Source organism: Thalassophryne amazonica, chromosome 15 (genome assembly GCF_902500255.1).
Source record: "Thalassophryne amazonica chromosome 15, fThaAma1.1, whole genome shotgun sequence".
Classification (NCBI taxonomy): domain Eukaryota; kingdom Metazoa; phylum Chordata; class Actinopteri; order Batrachoidiformes; family Batrachoididae; genus Thalassophryne; species Thalassophryne amazonica.
The window spans coordinates 941,484-963,448 of NC_047117.1; the positions used below are offsets into that span (position 1 = coordinate 941,484).

General features: G+C 44.5%; 1 protein-coding gene across 1 annotated transcript in view; it reads left to right on the forward strand.

Annotated features, from left to right (window-relative positions):
- Window positions 1–21,965, forward strand: part of LOC117527118 (son of sevenless homolog 1-like) — a 204,337-nt gene that overhangs the window by 37,618 nt on the left and 144,754 nt on the right. Inside the window, 1 exon segment of the mRNA XM_034189297.1 lies at window positions 11,395–11,522. Within this exon segment, the coding sequence (XP_034045188.1) occupies window positions 11,395–11,522 (128 nt within the window).

Below are 21,965 nucleotides of genomic sequence, written 5' to 3' on the forward strand. Positions count from 1 at the left end.
TTGTCCATACTGTAATAAGAAATTATATTATTTTTATAAAGTCTTTTAAAACCGACTAGTGTACCACATAAGTTCATATTTTTGGGAAAGTTGTTACAAATATTAACTCCTTTTACAGAATACACTGAGTTTTTTTTAATAGTTGTTCGAGTCCTTGGTTTATCCAATAATAATGTTCTTCTCAAATTATAGCTGGAGACTTTCATTGTGAATATGTTGAAATAGAAGTTTGTTTTTTGCTCTGTACATGGTTTGTATTGTAATGTAATCAACTAAGTCCTTGAATTTCAGAATGTTAAACAGATAAATAGGGAGTTGGTTTGCTCACAGTAATGTTTGTTACTGATAATTCTTATGGCTTTCACCCCACATTTAATCTTCAAAAATTCTGAGTTCATCTTATTAATATGGACACACTGAGACCTGTTTTGTAGATAGCTGACTATCCAGTCATGTTCCAATCCCCTGATACCATACTTCTGTATTTTATCCAATAGTAAGGTGGTATCAAATGCTTTCTGTAAATCGAAAAATACCCCTACTGTATATTGCTTATTCTCAATTGTATTTATTTGTTCAACAAAGTCCATTAAAGCTAATGAGGTGGTTAGATGTTTCCTGAATCCTTTTTACTGTTCACTAAGTATATGATTTTTAGCTATGAAATCATTTAATCTCTTTACAAAAACATTTTCCAAGATTTTTGAAAATTGTGGTAACAGTGAGATTGGCCTGTGGTATTGCTTTGGCTATTTTCAATTTGGAACGAAATTTCCCAATCATTAGTGACAGATTACAAATAAAAGTCAAGGGTTTAACAATACAATCAATGATACTTCCATCCATCCATCCATTTTCTTCCGCTTTATCCGGAGTCAGGTCGCGGGGCTAGCAGCTCAAGCAAAGCTGCCCAGACCTCCCAATCCACACACACCTCCCCCAGCTCCTCCGGGGGAACCCCAAGACGTTCCCAAGCCAGCCGAGAGATGTAGTCCCTCCAGCGTGTCCTGGGTCTTCCCCGGGGCCTCCTCCCAGTGGGACATGCCCGGAACACCTCTCCAGCGAGGCGTCCAGGGGGCATCCGGAAAAGATGCCCGAGCCACCTCAACTGACTCCTTTCGATGTGGAGGAGCAGCGGCTCGACTCCGAGCTCCTCCCGAGTGACCGAGCTCCTCACCCTATCTCTAAGGGAGCGCCCAGCCACCCTGTGGAGGAAACTCATCTCGGCCGCTTGTACTCGCAATCTTGTTCTTTCGGTCATGAGCTAAATCTCATGACCATAGGTGAGGATCGGAACGTAGATCCATCGGTAAATCGAGAGCTTTGCCCCCCTACTCAGCTCTCTTCACCACGACGGTCCGATACAGTGACCGCATCACTGCAGATGCTGCACTGATCCATCTATCGATCTCACGCTCCATCCGTCCCTCACTCGTGAACAAGACCCCGAGATACTTAAACTCCTCCACTTGAGGCAAGGACACTCCACCGACCTGAAGAGGGCAAAGCACCTTATTCCGGTCGAGAATCATGGCCTCGGATTTGGAGGTGCTAATTTTCATCCCGGACGCTTTACATTCGGCTGCAAACCGCCCCAGTGCACGCTGAATGTCTTGATTTGACGAAGCCAACAGAACCACATCGTCCGCAAACAGTAGGGACGAGATTCTGTGGTTCCCAAACCAGACCCCCTCTACACCCTGGCTGCGCCTAGAAATTCTGTCCATAAAAATAATGAACAGAACCGGTGACAAAGGGCAGCCCTGGCGGAGGCCAACGTGCACTGGAAACAGGTTTGACTTAATACCGGCAATGCGAACCAAGCTCCTGCTGCGGTCGTACAGGGACCGGATAGCCCTTAGCAAAGGATCCCGGACCCCGTACTCCCGGAGCACTCCCCACAGGGTGCCCTGAGGGACACGGTCGAACGCCTTCTCCAGATCCACAAAACACATGTGGACTGGTTGGGCGATCTCCCATGAACCCTCGAGCACCCGATGGAGCGTGTAGAGCTGGTCCAGTGTGCCGCGACCAGGATGAAAACCACACTACTCCTCCTGAATCCGAGGTTCGACCATCGGTCGAATTCTCCTCTCCAGTACTCTGGAATAGACCTTACCGGGGAGGCTGAGGAGTGTGATCCCCCTATAGTTGGAACACACCCTCCGGTCCCCCTTCTTAGACAGAGGGACCATCACCCCGGTCTGCCAGTCCAGAGTGTCAGCCAAGACAGTCCCACAACATCCAGAGACTTAAGGTACTCAGGACGGATTTCATCCATCCCAGGAGCCATGCCACCGAGGAGCTTTCTAACCACCTCGGTGACTTCGGCCTGGGTAATGGATGAGTTCGCCTCTGAGTCCCCAGTCTCTGCTTCCTCTTCGGAAGACGTGATGATGGGATTGAGGAGATCCTTGAAGTGCTCCTTCCACCGCCCGACAACATCCCCAGTCAGGGTCAACAGCTCCCCACCCGCACCGTAAACAGTGCTGGTGGAGAGCTGCTTCCGCCTCCTGAGGCGTCGGACAGTTTGCCAGAATCTCTTCGAGGCCGACCGATAGTCCTCCTCCATAGACTCCCTGAACTCCTCCCAGACCCGAGTTTTTGCCTCTGTGACCGCACGGGCTGTGGCACGCTTGGCCTGCCAGTACCTGTCAGCTGCCTCTGGGGTCCCACCTACCAACAAAGATAAGTAGGACTCCTTCAGCTTGATGGCATCCCTTACGTCCGGTGTCCACCACCCGGTTCGAGGATTGCCGCCGCGACAGGCACCAGAGACCTTGCGACCACAGCTACGAGCGGCCGCATCGACAGTGGAGGTGGAGAACATGGTCCACTCGGACTCCATGTCTCCAACCTCTCCCGGGATCTGGGAGAAGCTCTCCCGGAGGTGGGAGTTGAAGACCTTGCTGACCTGACAGAGGGTTCCGCCAGTCGTTCCCAGCAGACCCTCACGATACGTTTGGGCCTACCAGGTCTGACCGGCTTCCTCCCCTCCCAGCGGATCCAACTCACCACCAGGTGGTGATCGGTCGACAGTTCTGCCCCTCTCTTCACTCGAGTGTCCGAGATACGTGGCCGAAGGTCAGATGATACGACTACAAAGTCGATCATCGACCTCCGGCTCAGGGTGTCCTGGTGCCACGTGCACTTATGGACACCCTTGTGCTCGAACATGGTGTTCGTAATGGACAAACTGTGACTAGCACAGAAGTCCAACAACTGAACACCACTCAGGTTCATATCGGGGAGGCCGTGCTTCCTGATCACCCCCCTCCAGATCTCACTGTTGCTGCCCACGTGGGCGTTGAAATCCCCCAGGAGAATAATGGAGTCCCCAGTCGGAGCGCTATCTAGTACCCCTCCCAGGGACTACAGGAAGGTCGGGTACTCTGCACTGCCACTCGGCCCGTAGGCCGAGACAACGATGAGAGACCTGTCCCCGACCCGAAGGCGTAGGGACGCGACCCTCTCGTTCACCGGAGTGAACTCCAACACATGGCGACTGAGCTGGGGAGCAATAAGCAATGCGACCCCAGCTCTCCGCCTCTCCCCGTGGGCAACGCCAGAAAAATGAAGCGTCCAGCCCCTCTCGAGGAGTTGGGTACCAGAGTCCAAGCTGTGCGTGGAGGTGAGCCCGACTATCTCTAGTCGGTATCTCTCAACCTCCCCCACAAGTTCAGGCTCCTTCCCCCCCTAGCGAGGTGACATTCCATGTCCCAACAGCCAGGGTCTGTGAGCATGGACCGGGCCACCCGCCCTCGGGCGCCACGCAATCCTCTCTGCACCCGACCCCCATGGCTCCCTCTGCAGGTGGTGAATCCACAGGAGGGCGGGCCCACGTCGCTCTTTTGGGCTGAGCCCGGCTGGGCCCCATGGGCTAAGGCCCGACCACCATGCGCTTGCGGGCGAGCCCCAACCCCAGGCCTGGCTCTTGGGTGGGACCCCGGCTCCGCCATATCGGGCGACGTTTTGGTCCTTGATTTTTTTTACTGGTCATGGAGGTTCTGAACTGCCCTTAGTCTGACCCGTCACCTCGGACCTGTTTGCCTTGGGAGACCCTACAGGGAGCACAAAGCCCCCGACAACATAGCTCCTAGGATCATCTGGGTGTGCAAACTCCCCCACCACGATAAGGTGGCAGCTGGAGGGGGAGATCAATACTCTTGATCAAAACATATTAAAATTATAACTGTCAGTTTTTTTTAACCTTTTGATTTAGTAACTATGTCAGTTATTTCTTTTTTGTCTGTTTTTTTTAATAAACATTAAATCCAAAATGATATTGATTGCATTGTTATCATCCAAGGAACTCATTTTAGGGAATACAGTTGAGTTAACCCTCATTAACAAAATTATCATTTAAATTATCTCCTATAGGTTTATTTTCCTTAATGATTGTCTCTGTAGTTGCATAAAAATAAGATGAGTAGTCTTTAACAATTTTTGATCTTCCAGGTGCATTTAATATTGGTTTTATTTTTTTCAGATAATTCACTGTAGTAGAGAAGCTTGAATCTTCGACTGGACTGGGTTGCTTGACGTGAGGACGTTTTGCTTCAAATCGCAGAAGCTTCCTCAGCTAAATTTCTTGCTCTGGTAGTCTGACTTCTGTCTTGCCTCTTGTAGAGAAGAAAAAACAGAAGCCAACAAAAGCTGGAGTTTTTTAAACCTAACCAGACCCCTCCTACCGAGAGGCCGACTGCTATAGGCTAGTGACTAAACAATAGCTCTAATTAGCACCTATTGTGCTCTAGTTAGCACCCTCCTCTCTGGCTAGCCAGAGAGAAGAAATCGTTTGAGAGAGGTGTCAAGGAAGCATTCTTTGTGAAACAGTTGAAACCCAGCCTTAACCGGGGAGGGGGTCTGAGACACGCTTTGTCCCCTGTTTACAATGGGGTACTCAGATCAAAGCAGTTTCAGTCTTTTGTTCATGGTAATGAGTCATTCACTTCATCAGGAGAGTCGTCAAGGGAGCCATCAGGAGAGGCTTCCGTCCCATCATTAGGAGAGACAGCTGCCCTGTCATTAGGAGGGTGCTAACTAGAGCACAATAGGTGCTAATTAGAGCTATTGTTTAGTCACTAGCCTATAGCAGTCAGCCTCTCGGTAGGAGGGGTCTGGTTAGGTTTAAAAAACTCCATCTTTTGTTGGCTTCTGTTTTTTCTTCTCAACAAGGCAAGACAGAAGTCAGACTACCAGAGCAAGAATTTTAGCTGAGGAAGCTTCTGCGATTTGAAGCGAAACGTCCTCGCGTCAAGCAACCCAGTCCAGTCGAAGATTCAAGCTTTTCTACTATGGAAACCACCTGGACAACTGAGAGCCTACACAGAAACAATTCACTGTAATACTGCTTTGTGCAAGATCTAATAATGCTGATTAATTTATTTTTGTATATCTTATATTTACTTTCAGCATCTATAGTTCTACATTTAATAAATTGCTTAAACATTAAATTTTTCTTTTTGCATGCATTCTGTAGCTCCTTTGTGAGCCATGGTTTGTCTGCATACTGTGTGTTTAGTAATGGTAAAGATAAATGAATCATATGATTTGCCTACATCCTCAACATGCAATAAATCCATTCTAATATTTTCAACACTTAAAATCTGTTATTTTCCTTGTTACATTTCTAGTTTCATTGTGATCATTTTTTTTCAGCTACTATGGGGTTGCCATAACTGATCAGTCATTTCCATCTCACCATGTCCTCTCTGTCTTCCTCTGTCCCACCAACCACCTGCATGTCCTCAGCACATCCATAAAGCTCCTCTTTGGCCTCCCTCTTCTCCTCCTGCCTGCTGGCTCCATCCTCAGCATCCTTCTCCCTATATACCCTGGGTACCTCCTGTGCACATGTCCAAACTATCTCAATCTCACCTCTGACTTTGTCTCTAAACCATCCCACCTGAGCTGTACCTCTGATATGTTCATTTCTAATCCTGTCCATTCTCATCAGTCCCAAAGACAATCACGTCGTCTTCAGCTCTGTCTCGTCTTTTTGTTAGTGCTACCGTCTCTAAGCCGTCCATCATAGCTGGTCTCACTACTGTCTTGTAAACTTTCCCCTTCACTCTTGCTGATATTCTTCGATCACAAATCACTCCGGCCACCTTTCTCCACCCACTCCACCCTGCCTGCACTCTTTTCTTCCCCTCTCTACAAACACCCTCCATTACTTTCAACAGCTGACCCCAAATATTTAAATTAATCTACTTTCACCACTTCTACTCCTTGTAACTGCACTATTCCACTGGGCTCCCTCTCATTCACACACATGTACTCAGTCTAACTCCTACTGACTTTCATTCCCCTTCTCTCCAGAGCATACAGTGAGGAAAATAAGTATTTGAACACCCTGCGATTTTACAAGTTCTCCCACTTAGAAATCATGGAGGGGTCTGAAATTGTCATCTTAGGTGCATGTCCACTGTGAGAGACATAATCTAAAAAAAATAAAATAAATAAAAAAACAAAAATCTGGAAATCACAATGTATGATTTTTTTAATAATTTATTTGTATGTTACTGCTGCAAATAAGTATTTGAACACCTACCAACTAGCAAGAATTCTAGCTCTCACAGACCTGTTAATTTTTCATTAAGAAGCCCTCTTATTCTGCACTCTTTACCTGTATTAATTGCACCTGTTTTAACTTGTTACCTGTATAAAAGACACCTGTTCACACACTCAATCAATCACACTCCAACCTGTCCACCATAGCCAAGACCAAAGAGCTGTCTAAGGACACCAGGGACAAAACTGTAGACCTGCACAAGGCTGGGATGGACTACAGGACAACAGGCAAGCAGCTTGGTAGAAGACAACAACTATTATGATTATTTATTAGAAAGTGGAAGAAACACAAGATGACTGTCAATCTCCCTTGGTCTGGGATTCCATGCAAGATCTCACTTTGTGGGGTAAGGATGATTCTAAGAAAGCTCAGAACTACACAGGAGGACCTGGTCAATGACCTGAAGAGAGCTGGGACTACAGTCACAAAGATTACATTAGTAACACATGATGCTGTCATGGTTTAAAATCCTGCAGGGCAGCAAGGTCCCCCTGCTCAAGCCAGCACATGTCCAGGCCCGTTTGAAGTTCACCAGTGACCATCTGGATGATCCAGAGGAGGCATGGGAGAAGGTCATGTGGTCAGATCAGACCAGAATAAAGCTTTTTGGAATCAACTCCACTTACCATGTTTAGAGGATGAGAACAACCCAAAGAAAACCATCCCAACCGTGAAGCATGGGGGTGGAAACATCATACTCTGGGGGTGCTCTTCTGCAAAGGGGACAGGACGATTGCACCGTATTGAAGGGAGGATGGATGGGATCATGTATTGCGAGATTTTGGTAAACAACCTCCTTCCCTCAGTAAGAGCATTGAAGATGGGTCATGGCTGGGTCTTCCAGCATGACAGTGACCCCAAACACACAGCCAGGGCAACTAAGGAGGGCTCCGTAAGAAGCATTTCAAGGTCCTGGAGTGGCCTGGCCAGTCTCCAGACCTGAGCTCAATAGAAAATCTTTGGAGGGAGCTGAAACTCCAAACCTGAAAGATCTAGACAAGATCTGTATGGAGGAGTGGACCAAAATCCCTGCTGCAGTATGTGAAAACCTGGTAAAAACTACAGGAAACGTTTGACCTCTGTAATTGCAAACAGAGGCTACTGTACCAAATATTAACATTGATTTTCACAGGTGTTCAAATACTTATTTGCAGCAGTAACATACAAATAAATTATTAAAAATTCATACATTGTGATTTCCAGATTTTTTTTTTTTAGATTATGTCTCTCACAGTGGACATGCACCTAAGATGAAAATTTCAGACCCCTCCATGATTTCTAAGTGGGAGAACTTGCAAATTGCAGGGTGTTCAAATACTTATTTTCCTCACTGTATCTTCACCTCTCCAGACTAGACTCAACTGCTCTCTACTCTCATTACAGATCACAATGTCATCTGCAAACATCATAGTCTATGGGGACTCCTGTCTGATCTCATCCGTCAACCTGTCATCACCACTGCAACAAGAAAGGACTCAGAGCTGATCCTTGGTGTAATACCGCCACCACCTTGAATGAGTCTGTCATTCCTATTGCCCATCTCACTGCTGTCACACTATCCTTGGACATGTCCTGTACTACCCTCACATACTTCTCTGCCGCTCCAGACTTCCTCATACAATACCACAACTCTTCTCTTGGCACCCTATCATAAGCTTTCTCTAAACTTTGTGACCTTCTCTGTACTTCTCCATCAGTATTCTCAGAGCAAACATTGCATCTGTAGTGCACTTTCTCAGCATGAAACCATATTGCTGCTCACAGATTTTAAGCTGTTTTCTAAGTCTAGCTCCTACTACTGTCAGGAATTTCCAATATATTATCAGTTATTAATGTCTTTGATTTGCTGTCTTTGATTTTGTCTTTGATCTCATTCTCATATACACATTTATGTACGTGTTTTTCAATGTGTTTCATTAATATTGCTTTCTTTATTAATCACAGAATTGCTAAAGTAGTTATATTCACTACATTCATTGATTGATACATATTTATTCACTATATTCACTGAACTGTTTAAGTAATCATTAAACTGCTCACAAGATGATCTTTGACTCAGTGAGAGGGCAGACTGTTTTGCTGAGATCATGTTTTTGCTGAGCACAGCTGTACGTTCTAATTAACAGTCCAGCCTTGAGCAGGGAGCCGTGTGACCTGCGTATTAGTTCAGGGTTATGCTGTTTACTTCGTGAGACTGGAGACTTAAAGCCATAACAATTTCATATTGATGTGAGACCAGACTTTGTGTCGCCAACGTGTTTTGGTATTTTGTCCTTCCATATGCTTGTATGTAACTTTATCCTAATAAATAGGAGAGGCAGATGGGCGGAGCCCTTCAGAGCTGACGAGACAATCGTTAGCGAAGGGTGAGGCTCGTTTGCTCTCTCCTGATCAGGAAAAGAAATTCAGTTTCTCCTGCGTGATTATTTTCTGTGTTAACTGAGTTGTTCTTTTCAGGTCCAACTCTGAACAACTCTGTCAACTACTCTTTCCCATAACTTCATGCTGTGGCTGATCAGCTTTATGCCTCTATAGTTACTGCAGCTCTGCACATCACCCTTGTTCTTGAAAAGAGGATCCAACACACTTTGTCTCCACTCCTCAGTCATCCTCTCTCTTTCCATGATTTTATTAAACAATCTGGTTAGAAACTTCACTGCCATCTCTCCAAGGCATTTCCATGCCTCCACTGGAATGTCATCTGGACCAACTGCCTTTCCACTCTTCATCCTTTTCATAGCTGCCCTCACTTCATCCTTACTTATCACTTGATTTACTCTCTCCACAACATGCAGCCTTTTCTCTCTCGCTCTCATTTTCTTCATTCATCAGCTCCTCAAATATCCACCTCCACCTTCTCAACACACTCTTGTCGCTTGTCAGCACATTACCATCTGCATCTTCTAAAACCCTAACCTGCTGCGCATCCTTTTCAGCTCTGTCCCTTTGACTGGCCAATTGGTACAAGTACTTTTCTCCTTCCTTACTGTTCAACTTATTGTATATTTGGCAAAGTACCTTTTTGTTACCTTATGCTACTTCTCTTTTCGCCTTACGCTGCATCTCCTTGTACTCCTGTCTACTTTCTTCATCTCTCTGACTATCCCAATTCTTTTATGCCAGCCTCTTTCTCCTTATGATTTCCTGGACATCTTCGTTCCACCACCAAGTCTCCTTATCTTCCTTCTGCTGTCCAGATGTCTCACCCAGTACCTTCCTGTCTGTCTCCCTCATTACATGTGCAGTACTTTCCCAGTTGTACAGAATTGCTTCCCCTTCATCCAGTGCCTTTCTCACCTGTTCACTGAATTTCACACAACAGTCTCCTTCATCAGCTTCTACTATCTCATCCTTTGTTGAGCTCTCACTCTCTTCTTTTCTTTACCATTAACGTCATCCTACAAACCATCGTCCTGTGCTGTCTAGCTACACTCTCTCCTGTCACCACCTTACAGTCTCCAATTTCATTTTGTTTGCATCTCCTACACAGAATGTAGTCCACCTCTGTGCACCTTCCTCCACTCTTCTGTCCTTCCACATTCCTGTCTTTGATACCATATCTACCCATTACTTCCTTATCACCTCTGTTCCCTTCACCCAACATGCCCATTGAAGTCTGCTCCTATCACCACTCTTTCATGCTTGGGTTCACTCTCAACCACCTCATCTAACTCGCTTCAGAAATCTTCTTTCTCCTTCATCTCACAACCTACCTGTGGGGCATATGCACTGATGATATTCCACCATCACCCCTTCAATTTCCAACTTTACACTGATCACCCTCTCTTTCTGTCCTCACCATGATACCACAACTTGAGCCCACCTCCCTATGCTCTGCTCTTACTTCACTTCCTCTTGGTCTCTTGCACACACAGTATGTCTACCTTTCTCCTCTCCATCATGTCAGCCAGCTCTCTCCCTTTACCAGTCAGACTGCCAACATTCAAAGTCTCTGTGAAGGCTCTCAGTTGTCTCGGTGGTTTCCATAGTAGAGAAGCTTGAATCTTTGACTGGACTGGTTGCTTGATGCGAGGATGTTTCGCTTCAAATCGCAGAAACTTCCTCAGCTAAAATTCTTGCTCTGGTAGTGTGACTTCTGTCTTGACCCTTGTAGAGAAGAACAAACAGAAGCCACAAAAGCTGGAGTTTTAAACCTACCCAGACCCCTCCTACCGAGAGGCAGACTGCTATTGGCTAGTGACTAAAAATTTAAGTCACTAGCCAATAGCAACATTCATTCAAAGTCCTGACTCTCATTTCCACCCTTCTAGTTTTTCTCTTCTCCCGCTGTCTGTGGACACGTTTTCCTCCTTCTTAGCCAGTAGTAACCCATTTTCTGCAAGTGTCAAGGTACCTTAAGACTATTGCTCTGGCCTCTGATATGAAAAAACACACTGTTAAACTCCTGTGCTAACAATGTAACCCAGTCAAATGCACCCACTAAGTAATCAAAGGTGATACGAGCTGAGTACAATAATTTAAACATTGAAATGTACTGTCAACTTAATGTTAAACAGAACGTGGTGCATTATATAAAACATGTAGTTGTTTAATTTCGAAATATTATAATATTTGAATGGAATATAAATAAATATTGTAACTGTGTCGGTTGCTTTGTGTATCATAAAAATACTACAGCCACAAAACAAATTCATCCCCCCCCCCAAACACACACACACACACACGCACGCGCGCACGCAACTTTGGGGCCCACTGAAACTGACTGACCAGTGGGTGCAGCTCTGTTCTTAATGTTCAGGGTCAAAGTGGCTCTAAGTCTGTCTGATGAGCTCAGTGTAACTTTCTTATTTCTACAGCAACTGGAGGAGAAAAGTGAGGATGAGGAGGATAAGGAGTGCCTAAAGCAGGCCATCACAGCGCTGCTCAACTTGCAGAGTAGCATAGAGAGGATCTGCTCCAAGAGCCTGGCCAAGAGGAGGCTGAGGTAGGCCCATCAAAAACCACACGCCTCCTAATGAGGGCCACCCACAACCACACGCCTCCTAACGAGGTCCACCCACAACCACACGCCTACTGACGAGGTCCACCCACAACCACACGCCTCCTGACGAGGGCCACCCACAACCACACGCCTCCAGACGAGGGCCACCCACAACCACACGCCTCCTGACGAGGGCCACACACAACCACACGCCTCCTGACGAGGGCCACCCACAACCACACGCCTCCAGACGAGGGCCACACACAACCACACGCCTCCAGACGAGGGCCACACACAACCACACGCCTCCAGACGAGGGCCACACACAACCACACGCCTCCTGACGAGGGCCACACACAACCACACGCCTCCTGACGAGGGCCACACACAATCACACGCCTCCTGACGAGGGACAACCACTGCCACATCAAACATGGCCTGCTTGGAACCACCCACCCTGCTCTCCCTGCTTAGCATAAATGTCCATAAACAGTGAGATTTTCTGGCTTTACTGAGTTCACAAAAAGAAGATTTAACAAAGTGCTTGTTGTTTGGTGAACAAAATGTTAGAAAAGTCTTTGAAATGTGATGCATGGGTGTACATCAGTAACTTATCTTTGCTAGTAGACGTGTTTCACTGTGTGTGTGTGTGTCAGGAATTTTGAAGCAGTAACACAATTTGAGATGTCTTTTTGTCGAATAGGAAATGATTCGTTTTTGATCTGCCTCAGAATACTTCCTTTTATCCATTTGTATTTCATTGCAAATTAAATTTTCCTTTGAGCTATCCAAGAACAGTCTTCCCTTATGACATCACAAAGATCTATACTGTCTACCATCACTGCTTTGGTTTAGTAGAGAAGCTTGAATCTGTGGACTGGGTTGCTTGACGCGAGGACGGTTTGCTTCAATTCACAGAAGCTTCCTCAGCTAAAATTCTTGCAGAAAGCTTGAGGAAGCTTCTGTGAATTGAAGCGAAAACGTCCTCGCGCCTAGCAACCCAGTCCAGTTGAATATTCAAGCTTCTCTACAATGGAAACCACCTGGACAACTGAGAGCCTTTACAGAAACACTGCTTTGGTTTATACAGACATGATCCAGCATGAATCAGGAGCCTCATGTATAAAGCGTGTTTACGCACAAAATGTGGCATCTGTCTCCACGCCAACGTTCAGATGTATCAAAAGTGAAATGACCGTGGAAATGTGCAGGGCGTCACACAAAACTTCTGGCTGTCATGTTTCTACAGCTATTGTTCCTCTGCCGACACGTAGAGGTGATACTGGGAACCGTTAATACAACCCCTGGCAATAATTATGGCATCACCGGCCTCGGAGGATGTTCATTCAGTTGTTTAATTTTGTAGAAAAAAAGCAGATCACAGACATGACACAAAACTAAAGTCATTTCAAATGGCAACTTTCTGGCTTTAAGAAACACTGTAAGAAATCAGGAAAAAACATTGTGGCAGTCAGTAACAGTTACTTTTTTTAGACCAAGCAGAGGGAAAAAAATATGGAATCACTCAATTCTGAGGAAAAAATGATGGAATCATGAAAAACAAAAGAACGCTCCAACACATCACTAGTATTTTGTTGCACCACCTCTGGCTTTTCTAACAGCTTGCAGTCTCTGAGGCATGGACTTAATGAGTGACAAACAGTACTCTTCATCAATCTGGCTCCAACTTTCTCTGATTGCTGTTGCCAGATCAGCTTTGCAGGTTGGAGCCTTGTCATGGACCATTTTCTTCAACTTCCACCAAAGATTTTCAGTTGGATTAAGATCCGGACTATTTGCAGGCCATGACATTGACCCTATGTGTCTTTTTGCAAGGAATGTTTTCACAGTTTTTGCTCTATGGCAAGATGCATTATCATCTTGAAAAATGATTTCATCATCCCCAAACATCCTTTCAATTGATGGGATAAGAAAAGTGTCCAAAATATCAACGTAAACTTGTGCATTTATTGATGATGTAATGACAGCCATCTCCCCAGTGCCTTTACCTGACATGCAGCCCCATATCATCAATGACTGTGGAAATTTACATGTTCTCTTCAGGCAGTCATCTTTATAAATCTCATTGGAACGGCACCAAACAAAAGTTCCAGCATCATCACCTTGCCCAATGCAGATTCGAGATTCATCATGAATATGACTTTCATCCAGTCATCCACAGTCCACGATTGCTTTTCCTTAGCCCATTGTAACCTTGTTTTTTTCTGTTTAGGTGTTAATGATGGCTTTCGTTTAGCTTTTCTGTATGTAAATCCCATTTCCTTTAGGCGGTTTCTTACAGTTCGGTCACAGACGTTGACTCCAGTTTCCCTCCCATTCATTCCTCATTTGTTTTGTTGTGCATTTTCGATTTTTGAGACATATTGCTTTAAGTTTTCTGTCTTGACGCTTTGATGTCTTCCTTGGTCTACCAGTATGTTTGCCTTTAACAACCTTCCCATGTTGTTTGTATTTGGTCCAGAGTTTAGACACAGTTGACTGTGAACAACCAACATCTTTTGCAACATTGCGTGATGATTTACCCTCTTTTAAGAGTTTGATAATCCTCTCCTTTGTTTCAATTGACATCTCTCGTGTTGGAGCCATGATTCATGTCAGTCCACTTGGTGCAACAGCTCTCTAAGGTGTGATCACTCCTTTTTAGATGCAGACTAACGAGCAGATCTGATTTGATGCAGGTGTTAGTTGTGGGGATGAAAATTTACAGGGTGATTCCATAATTTATTCCTCAGAATTGAGTGAGTCCATATTTTTTTTCCCTCTGCTTGGTCTAAAAAAGTAACCGTTACTGACAATTTTTTTTCCTGATTTCTTATAGTGTTTCTGTTGGGTATTTTCTCCTCCAAACATTTTTAAAACCTTTAACAAGACAAACAGAGTCAAGAAACACCAGTGAGACAGAAAGTCAAATTTTACGCGCGGAGTGCGGCCAGGCTGTACACCAAGGCTACACTAAAGTCTGGCCTGCTTTTCCGCTCTTTTTATTAAGAGACGCCTCATCACATAAACAAAAAACTTGTCCTAAGGGTGGGGGTGATGACGCAAGACAAGTTTCTTCCCGTAACATAAACGCATACGTCAATAAGTGCAGCTGTAAGGAAGGACACTTTCTTTTACACAGGTCAGCACATCTCGTTCGTCTGTTGCAGTTATCAGCTGTTCTGCATCTGCCTGAAGTGTCCTGTCCTTCACACTCCTTCACACTAAGCACCACATCACAACAGTCAAAACGTTCTCTTACTCCCAGTCGTAAGAGGCTGCGAAAACAAAGTTATATTATAATAATAAGTACATCCAGCCCTTCATTCCCAGCTCAGATTGACCCCAGAGTGCTAAAACAAAATTGAATTCTCAGGCTTGGTTAAGACAGGTGCAAAACAGCACAACACCGTTCTCATGAGAAAGAAGACGAAGCTAAAACAAGGTTGAATAACACATACATTCTCAGGGTGAAGTGCAAACAGCACAACACCGTTTTCATAAGAAAGAAGACAAAGGTACAATGTTTAACAGTGATAACATATATATATATATATATATATATATATATATATAAAATCCTTAACATTTCCCACCTGTTTATCACCTGTTAAACATACAGTAGGCATCACCCAGCTTAGTTAGTTAGTTTATTAACTTAATCTATTCTGTCCACGTTTTTATTAATTGAACACCACCAACAGATGGAAGATTCGAATCCAGCTGCTATTTGATCAACCAGTTTATACTCGTCAGGCACTCCTCTGGGGACTCCTATTGCGTCAATATACGAGGTCTGTCAATAAAGTAACGGGCCTTTTTATTTTTTTCAAAAACTATATGGATTTCATTCATATGTTTTTACGTCAGACATGCTTGAACCCTCGTGCGCATGCGTGAGTTTTTCCACGCCTGTTGGTGACGTCATTCGCCTGTGAGCACTCCTTGTGGGAGGAGTCGTCCAGCCCCTCGTCGGAATTCCTTTGTCTGAGAAGTTGCTGAGAGACTGGCGCGTTGTTTGATCAAAATTTTTTCTAAACCTGTGAGACACATCGAAGTGGACACGGTTCGAAAAATTAAGCTGGTTTTCAGTGAAAATTTTAACAGCTGATGAGAGATTTTGAGGTGATTCTGTCGCTTTAAGGACTTTTCACGGTGCGAGACGTTGTGCAGCGCTCTCAGGCAGCGTCATCAGCCTGTTCAAGCTGAAAACCTCCACATTTCAGGCTCTATTGATCCAGGACGTCGTGAGAGAACAGAGAAGTTTCAGAAGAAGTCGGTTTCAGCATTTTATCCGGATATTCCACTGTTAAAGGAGATTTTTTTAATGAAAGACGTGTGGACGGATCCGCGCGTCGGGACGCAGCCGACGCGGTGCGGCGGCACAGGAAAAACACCTCCGTGTTGCTAACCATTGTAAAATCCAGGCGGCTTTTGATGGCTTTCAGTGGAGTGAGTATATGAGAAATTGTTTAACAGGCAGGACATGTTCCAACTTGTCCTTAAGGCTTTCAACAGAGGTGTTTTTCCTGTGGCGGAGCGTCGCGGCGGCTGCGTCCCGACGCGCGGACCCGTCCGCACGTCTTTCATTAAAAAAATCTCCTTTAACAGTGGAATATCCGGATAAAATGCTGAAACCGACTTCTTCTGAAACTTCTCTGTTCTCTCACGACGTCCTGGATCAATAGAGCCTGAAATGTGGAGGTTTTCAGCTTGAACAGGCTGATGACGCCGCCTGAGAGCGCTGAGCGACGTCTCGCACCGTGAAAAGTCCTTAAAGCGACAGTATCACCTCAAAATCTCTCATCAGCCGTTAAAATTTTCACTGAAAACCAGCTTAATTTTTCGAACCGTGTCCACTTCGATGTGTCTCACAGGTTTAGAAAAAATTTTGATCAAACAACGCACCAGTCTCTCAGCAACTTCTCAGACAAAGGAATTCCGACGAGGGGCTGGACGACTCCTCCCACAAGGAGTGCTCACAGGCGAATGACGTCACCGACAGGCGTGGAAAAACTCACGCATGCTCACGAGGGTTCAAGCATGTCTGACGTAAAAACATATGAATGAAATCCATATAGTTTTTGAAAAAAATAAAAAGGACCGTAACTTTATTGACAGCCCTCGTATGTTGGATTTCCTACTCCTTTCCAATCTCTTTTTACTCTATGTCTGGCTATGCCTTTCTGCCAATCCTCAGGAATAAGAGAGGCTGCATATGTCGTAACGTCTTCAGGGGTCATGGGTAACAATAATGATATTAATGCACAATAACCTGACACATTTCGTGGCAGTCTGTCAAAGATTCTGTTATCACCACACCACCACCATACATCACTCCTACCGACTGGTATAAATGAACTGTTTTTTCTGTATTATTCGACTACACCACTTGTCTTATTACTTTTTCAGCTAAAGCTTCATAGGCTAAGAGTGTGTTAACTCATCACGTCAACAGTTCAAGCTTGAACTGGAGTTGTGAGCTTTTCAATATCATCATAATTCTCAGTACAGTCATTACAGTTTTCTCCACTAAGGTCTGACTGTTTCAATGCTTGATATTTTGGCATAGTTTGTTGGAAGGCCAGATTACACTGTACAAATGTATTTGACACCATTTTGCCAACCATTGTTTTGATATAAGGGATCACACAACACATGCAAAGTCCAATCAGAATTAGGACTATAATAACTGGTGTCACCATTTTCAATAGTAACTGCCAACATGGTCCTGAAGTCAACCAGGACCAGGGATTCCACCGGTTCACGGCTAGGGTGTCTTTATGCATTGCATCACGAAGTTTATTCAGCTCTTCCAATGCGTCCTGCATATCCACTGAATGAATGGAGTCTGGGATGAAAGTACAGCATGTTGTGTTCAGCAGAACACAAACTCCTCCCTGTGAACCAGTAAGCAAGTCTAAAACCATGCGATTTTGCATCACCGTACGTAAAACATCTATTTCAGTGTTTTGAGCTGCTACTATTTTTTTAGTTACATTCATGAACAGACCCAATCGATAATTCAGAGTTTCAATCATTAATGAATTTTTTCCCACTCCTATCCAGGGGAACAATGAATGTGCTATTTTATCTCCTACAGACCACAATTTTTTGGTCCTTTAGTACATCCGAGCCCCACATGTGATCATGTGGTAACACATCTGGGGTATATCAATCTCCTCCGTCTGGTGCTGCCATTCTTCTCTGTGGAGGTCCTACCACATATGTATGGTCAGTCACCTGGGTAGGTGCACACACACCACCCCAATTTGGTGGGAGACTCATGTACAGTCTGGAACCATAAAGCCAATAGATGTCATCATACACCGGAGTACCATTTATAGGTGGTAGCAAAAACTTACTAACATAAGCACATGATTCATCCGTTCCCCATGGACAGGAGCCTGTATAATTACATCCCCGTCCAATGTGATGAAGATAAGTACATCCACATATTATGTTTTGGTTAGGCCTTAATTATTTGATAAAACATACGTTTTGGGTACACAGACGTTCCTTAATTTTACCTACATTTTTATTCCCTGTCCCGTAAAGCAAATTGGAATGGCCGTTGTGATGACAATTTAACGTGATGATATTTTGCATTTCCCTTCAGTCTAGTCAATGGAGCAGCACTTGGGCACGCTTGTACGTCCTCTGTTGAAATCCCTATCATATAGTGGTTGCACTGAGGCAAGTGGTGTTACATCTTATCAGATTTGCTGAGAACTGCTGCCCCCGAAATACAGTTTGATTATGCATCCGTATGATAAGACATTCTGTCACCCTAGCAGGGGTACGGTTTAAGCCGTCAGAGCTGGGTGTGTTGAGGATATAGGTATCTGTGAAGCGGAATCACTTGCCTCTGCTTCCACACACACGGTTGTCACTAACGTTGTCCAAAGTATTACACTTTCACACAGTTATTTACACTTACACAAAACACTATTTACACATAGAAACACTTTTAATAATCGTACGCGTATTCTTATGCCAGGGGAGCTCGCCCTCCCGTGAAATTTAACTAATGTCCTGCATTAGGGGACTCCGCTGTCCCTGCCAAATTTAACTACTTTTTTACAGTGCACGTATTTCTACCCGGGATTTCCTTTACGTATTAAAACAGAGGAGTCCGTATCCTCCTTCCGGAATTTAACTACTTGCGTCCCTCGCAACCGTAGAGGAGTCCGCCCTCCTTACAGAGTTTAACTGTGTTTCATTAACAGACGATTCTGTATCATCGCTTACGGAGTTTAACTGTTTTATGTGATCACTTTTATCCCCTACCGGTACGCGTATATAAACAGAGGAGTCCGCACCCTCCTTACAGAGTTTAACTGCTTTGCATTAACAGACGATTCTGTATCATCGCTTACGGAGTTTAACTGTTTTATGTGATCACTTTTATCCCCTACCGGTACGCGTATATAAACAGAGGAGTCCGCACCCTCCTTACAGAGTTTAACTGCTTTGCATTAACAGACGATTCTGTATCATCGCTTGCGGAATTTAACTGTTTATGTGATCTGATCACCACTCACTCAGTACTGTTTACAAAGAAATTCTACTCACTGACTCGACTTCCTGTCTGTCTTCTTCGGGAAAATCTCGTCAACCAGACGATGCCAACGGTGGCCGACAATGGCAGACACGATCAATCGATCGGACCTTGGCCAAGGATTTACGTCTGGACTTGACGACCTCCGCTGGACACCTCCGGTATTGTTGAGATCCCGGACGAGCCCCCAGTCAATGTTGGGTATTTTCTCCCAAACATTTTTAAAACCTTTAACAAGACAAACAGAGTCAAGAAACACCAGTGAGACAGAAAGTCAAATTTTACGCGCGGAGTGCGGCCAGGCTGTACACCAAGGCTACACTAAAGTCTGGCCTGCTTTTCCGCTCTTTTTATTAAGAGACGCCCTCATCACATAAACAAAAAACTTGTCCTAAGGGTGGGGGTGATGACGCAAGACAAGTTTCTTCCCGTAACATAAACGCATACGTCAATAAGTGCAGCTGTAAGGAAGGACACTTTCTTTTACACAGGTCAGCACATCTCGTTCGTCTGTTGCAGTTATCAGCTGTTCTGCATCTGCCTGAAGTGTCCTGTCCTTCACACTCCTTCACACTAAGCACCACATCACAACAGTCAAAACGTTCTCTTACTCCCAGTCGTTAAGAGGCTGCGAAAACAAAGTTATATTATAATAATAAGTACATCCAGCCCTTCATTCCCAGCTCAGATTGACCCCAGAGTGCTAAAACAAAATTGAATTCTCAGGGCTTGGTTAAGACAGGTGCAAAACAGCACAACCCGTTCTCATGAGAAAGAAGACAAAGCTAAAACAAGGTTGAATAACACATACTTCTCAGGGTGAAGTGCAAACAGCACAACACCGTTTTCATAAGAAGAAGACAAGGACAAATGTTTAACAGTGATACATATATATATATATATATAAACTCTTAACAGTTTCTTAAAGCCAGAAAGTTGCCATTTGAAATGACTTTAGTTTTGTGTCATGTCTGTGATCTGCTTTTTTTTTCTACAAAATTAAACAACTGAATGAACATTCTCCGAGGCCGGTGATTCCATAATTATTGCCAGGGGTTGTAGTGTGAAAACTTGAAGTCGTCAGAGTGATGAGGAACATCAGAGACACTGATGAACATTTAACACCCACGTGTTTGCAGTTATATGGGTGGATATAAAAACATATGCAAAGGGATGCGTAAAATGGCACCAACAGTGGCTGCGTTAGCGTTATTAGAGGACCTTGCAAATGGTGCAATCAGACGTGAGCGGTATATGGGGAACTTGAGGATTTACTTACAAATAGTGATAAGTGGCTCATAAACCAATTCTGATTACCAAGGCCACTGTTACTGGAGTTGTGCACAAAATTGCAGCCAGCCCAGAGTGCAATACGGTGAGGAGCCAGGGGTTTTTTGTGCCCACACAGGTTGCGACTACGCTGGGCATCCTGACAACAGGGTTAGGGTTAGGGACCGATCAGCCAGCTCCCCTAACCCTCCTGCTGGCTGATTGGTTATGATTGTGCCAGTCAACCTTGAGCCGAGCCGAGCTAGCTGTGTGGAACGCAATCATCCGTATGTCATCCAGGTAATCACATTCCAACATTAAAGCACAACTTGCAGGGAGAGCTGGTTTCCCTAATGTGATCAGAGCCATTGACACATATTGCTATAAAAGCGCCATCACATGATGAATTTGTTTTGTTAATCAGAAACATTTTCATTCCATCAAAGTTCAAATCATATGTGATACACAAATGCATTGGGTTGGGAACAGGTTGGAGGCTGGCATGTTGCACGATGAGTGGCTGTTTGGTGAGTAAATAGTTTGTTTGTGTAATTGTTCCGAATGAAAACCAGCGCGGGCACAATTGAGCATGTGCACATTCAAATATGTTGTCTGTTATTATTTTAATGTGTTTTGTTTTTCTTGTTGGTAGAACTGGACCAGCAGAGCTTCTTAACATGTCCCCGAATGTCTCCCTGTGTTTAGTATTTTTCAATCAACGCATGTGTAAAGTTGTGATGTCACACTGTCAGTCGCAGTGCACCACGTTTCTTTTAACCCTCTGGGGTCCGAGGGCATTTTTTGGACATTTCACTCACCTGGCATAAATGTTTTATTATTGCTGTTAAAAACTCATTCTGTATCCCACAATCAACTAGTATGTCTCTTTTTTTCAACAACCTGTACTTTCAGAATATATATACTATAGTGATGTTTTATAAGTGTAATAAAGTTTCCAATCAGAAATAAGAAAGGAAAAAATAAAGCGGAAAATAATTTGCACACACATTTATTCAAAACACACAGCAAACTATAATAAACAACTATTTTGACATTTTATAAAGGTAATTTGCGGTCTTCTAGAACAGAATGTACAAGATAAATGTTCTAACAAGAAACACAAATGCGCATTTTGAACAATATATACAAAATGGTCTTGTGTGTTTTGTTTGTCTTTATGCCACATCTCAAAGCAGTTTCCCTCTGCTATTACAGAAAGGCTTATAACACAAACTTTTTTCTTCTTGGGGTTTGACTTTGTCTTGGAATGTGTTCCAGCAGTGTAAACAGCCTCTTCACAGTCTGAGGCCCTGTTAACACCCCCCCCCCCCCCCCCCCCCTTCATTCATATGCACAAATGGCACTTTATGAGTGAGAGCGAGAGAGGCTAAAGCCCCTTTCACACCTGGGGTGATCCCGGTTGCTCCCAGTTGCGCCGTGCGTCATTAGACGACGCCGCGTGGAAGCAACTCAGTGCCAAGACGATGCAGCTCGGCGCCACAACAGCGCGAGGGGCGCCGAAAAATAAACCTGTTTAATTTTTTGGCATCCTGGCTCGACGCAGAAAGGAAGTGGTTCCAGCGCAAGTCGGGGTAAAGAGGCGTTACCCGGCGTGA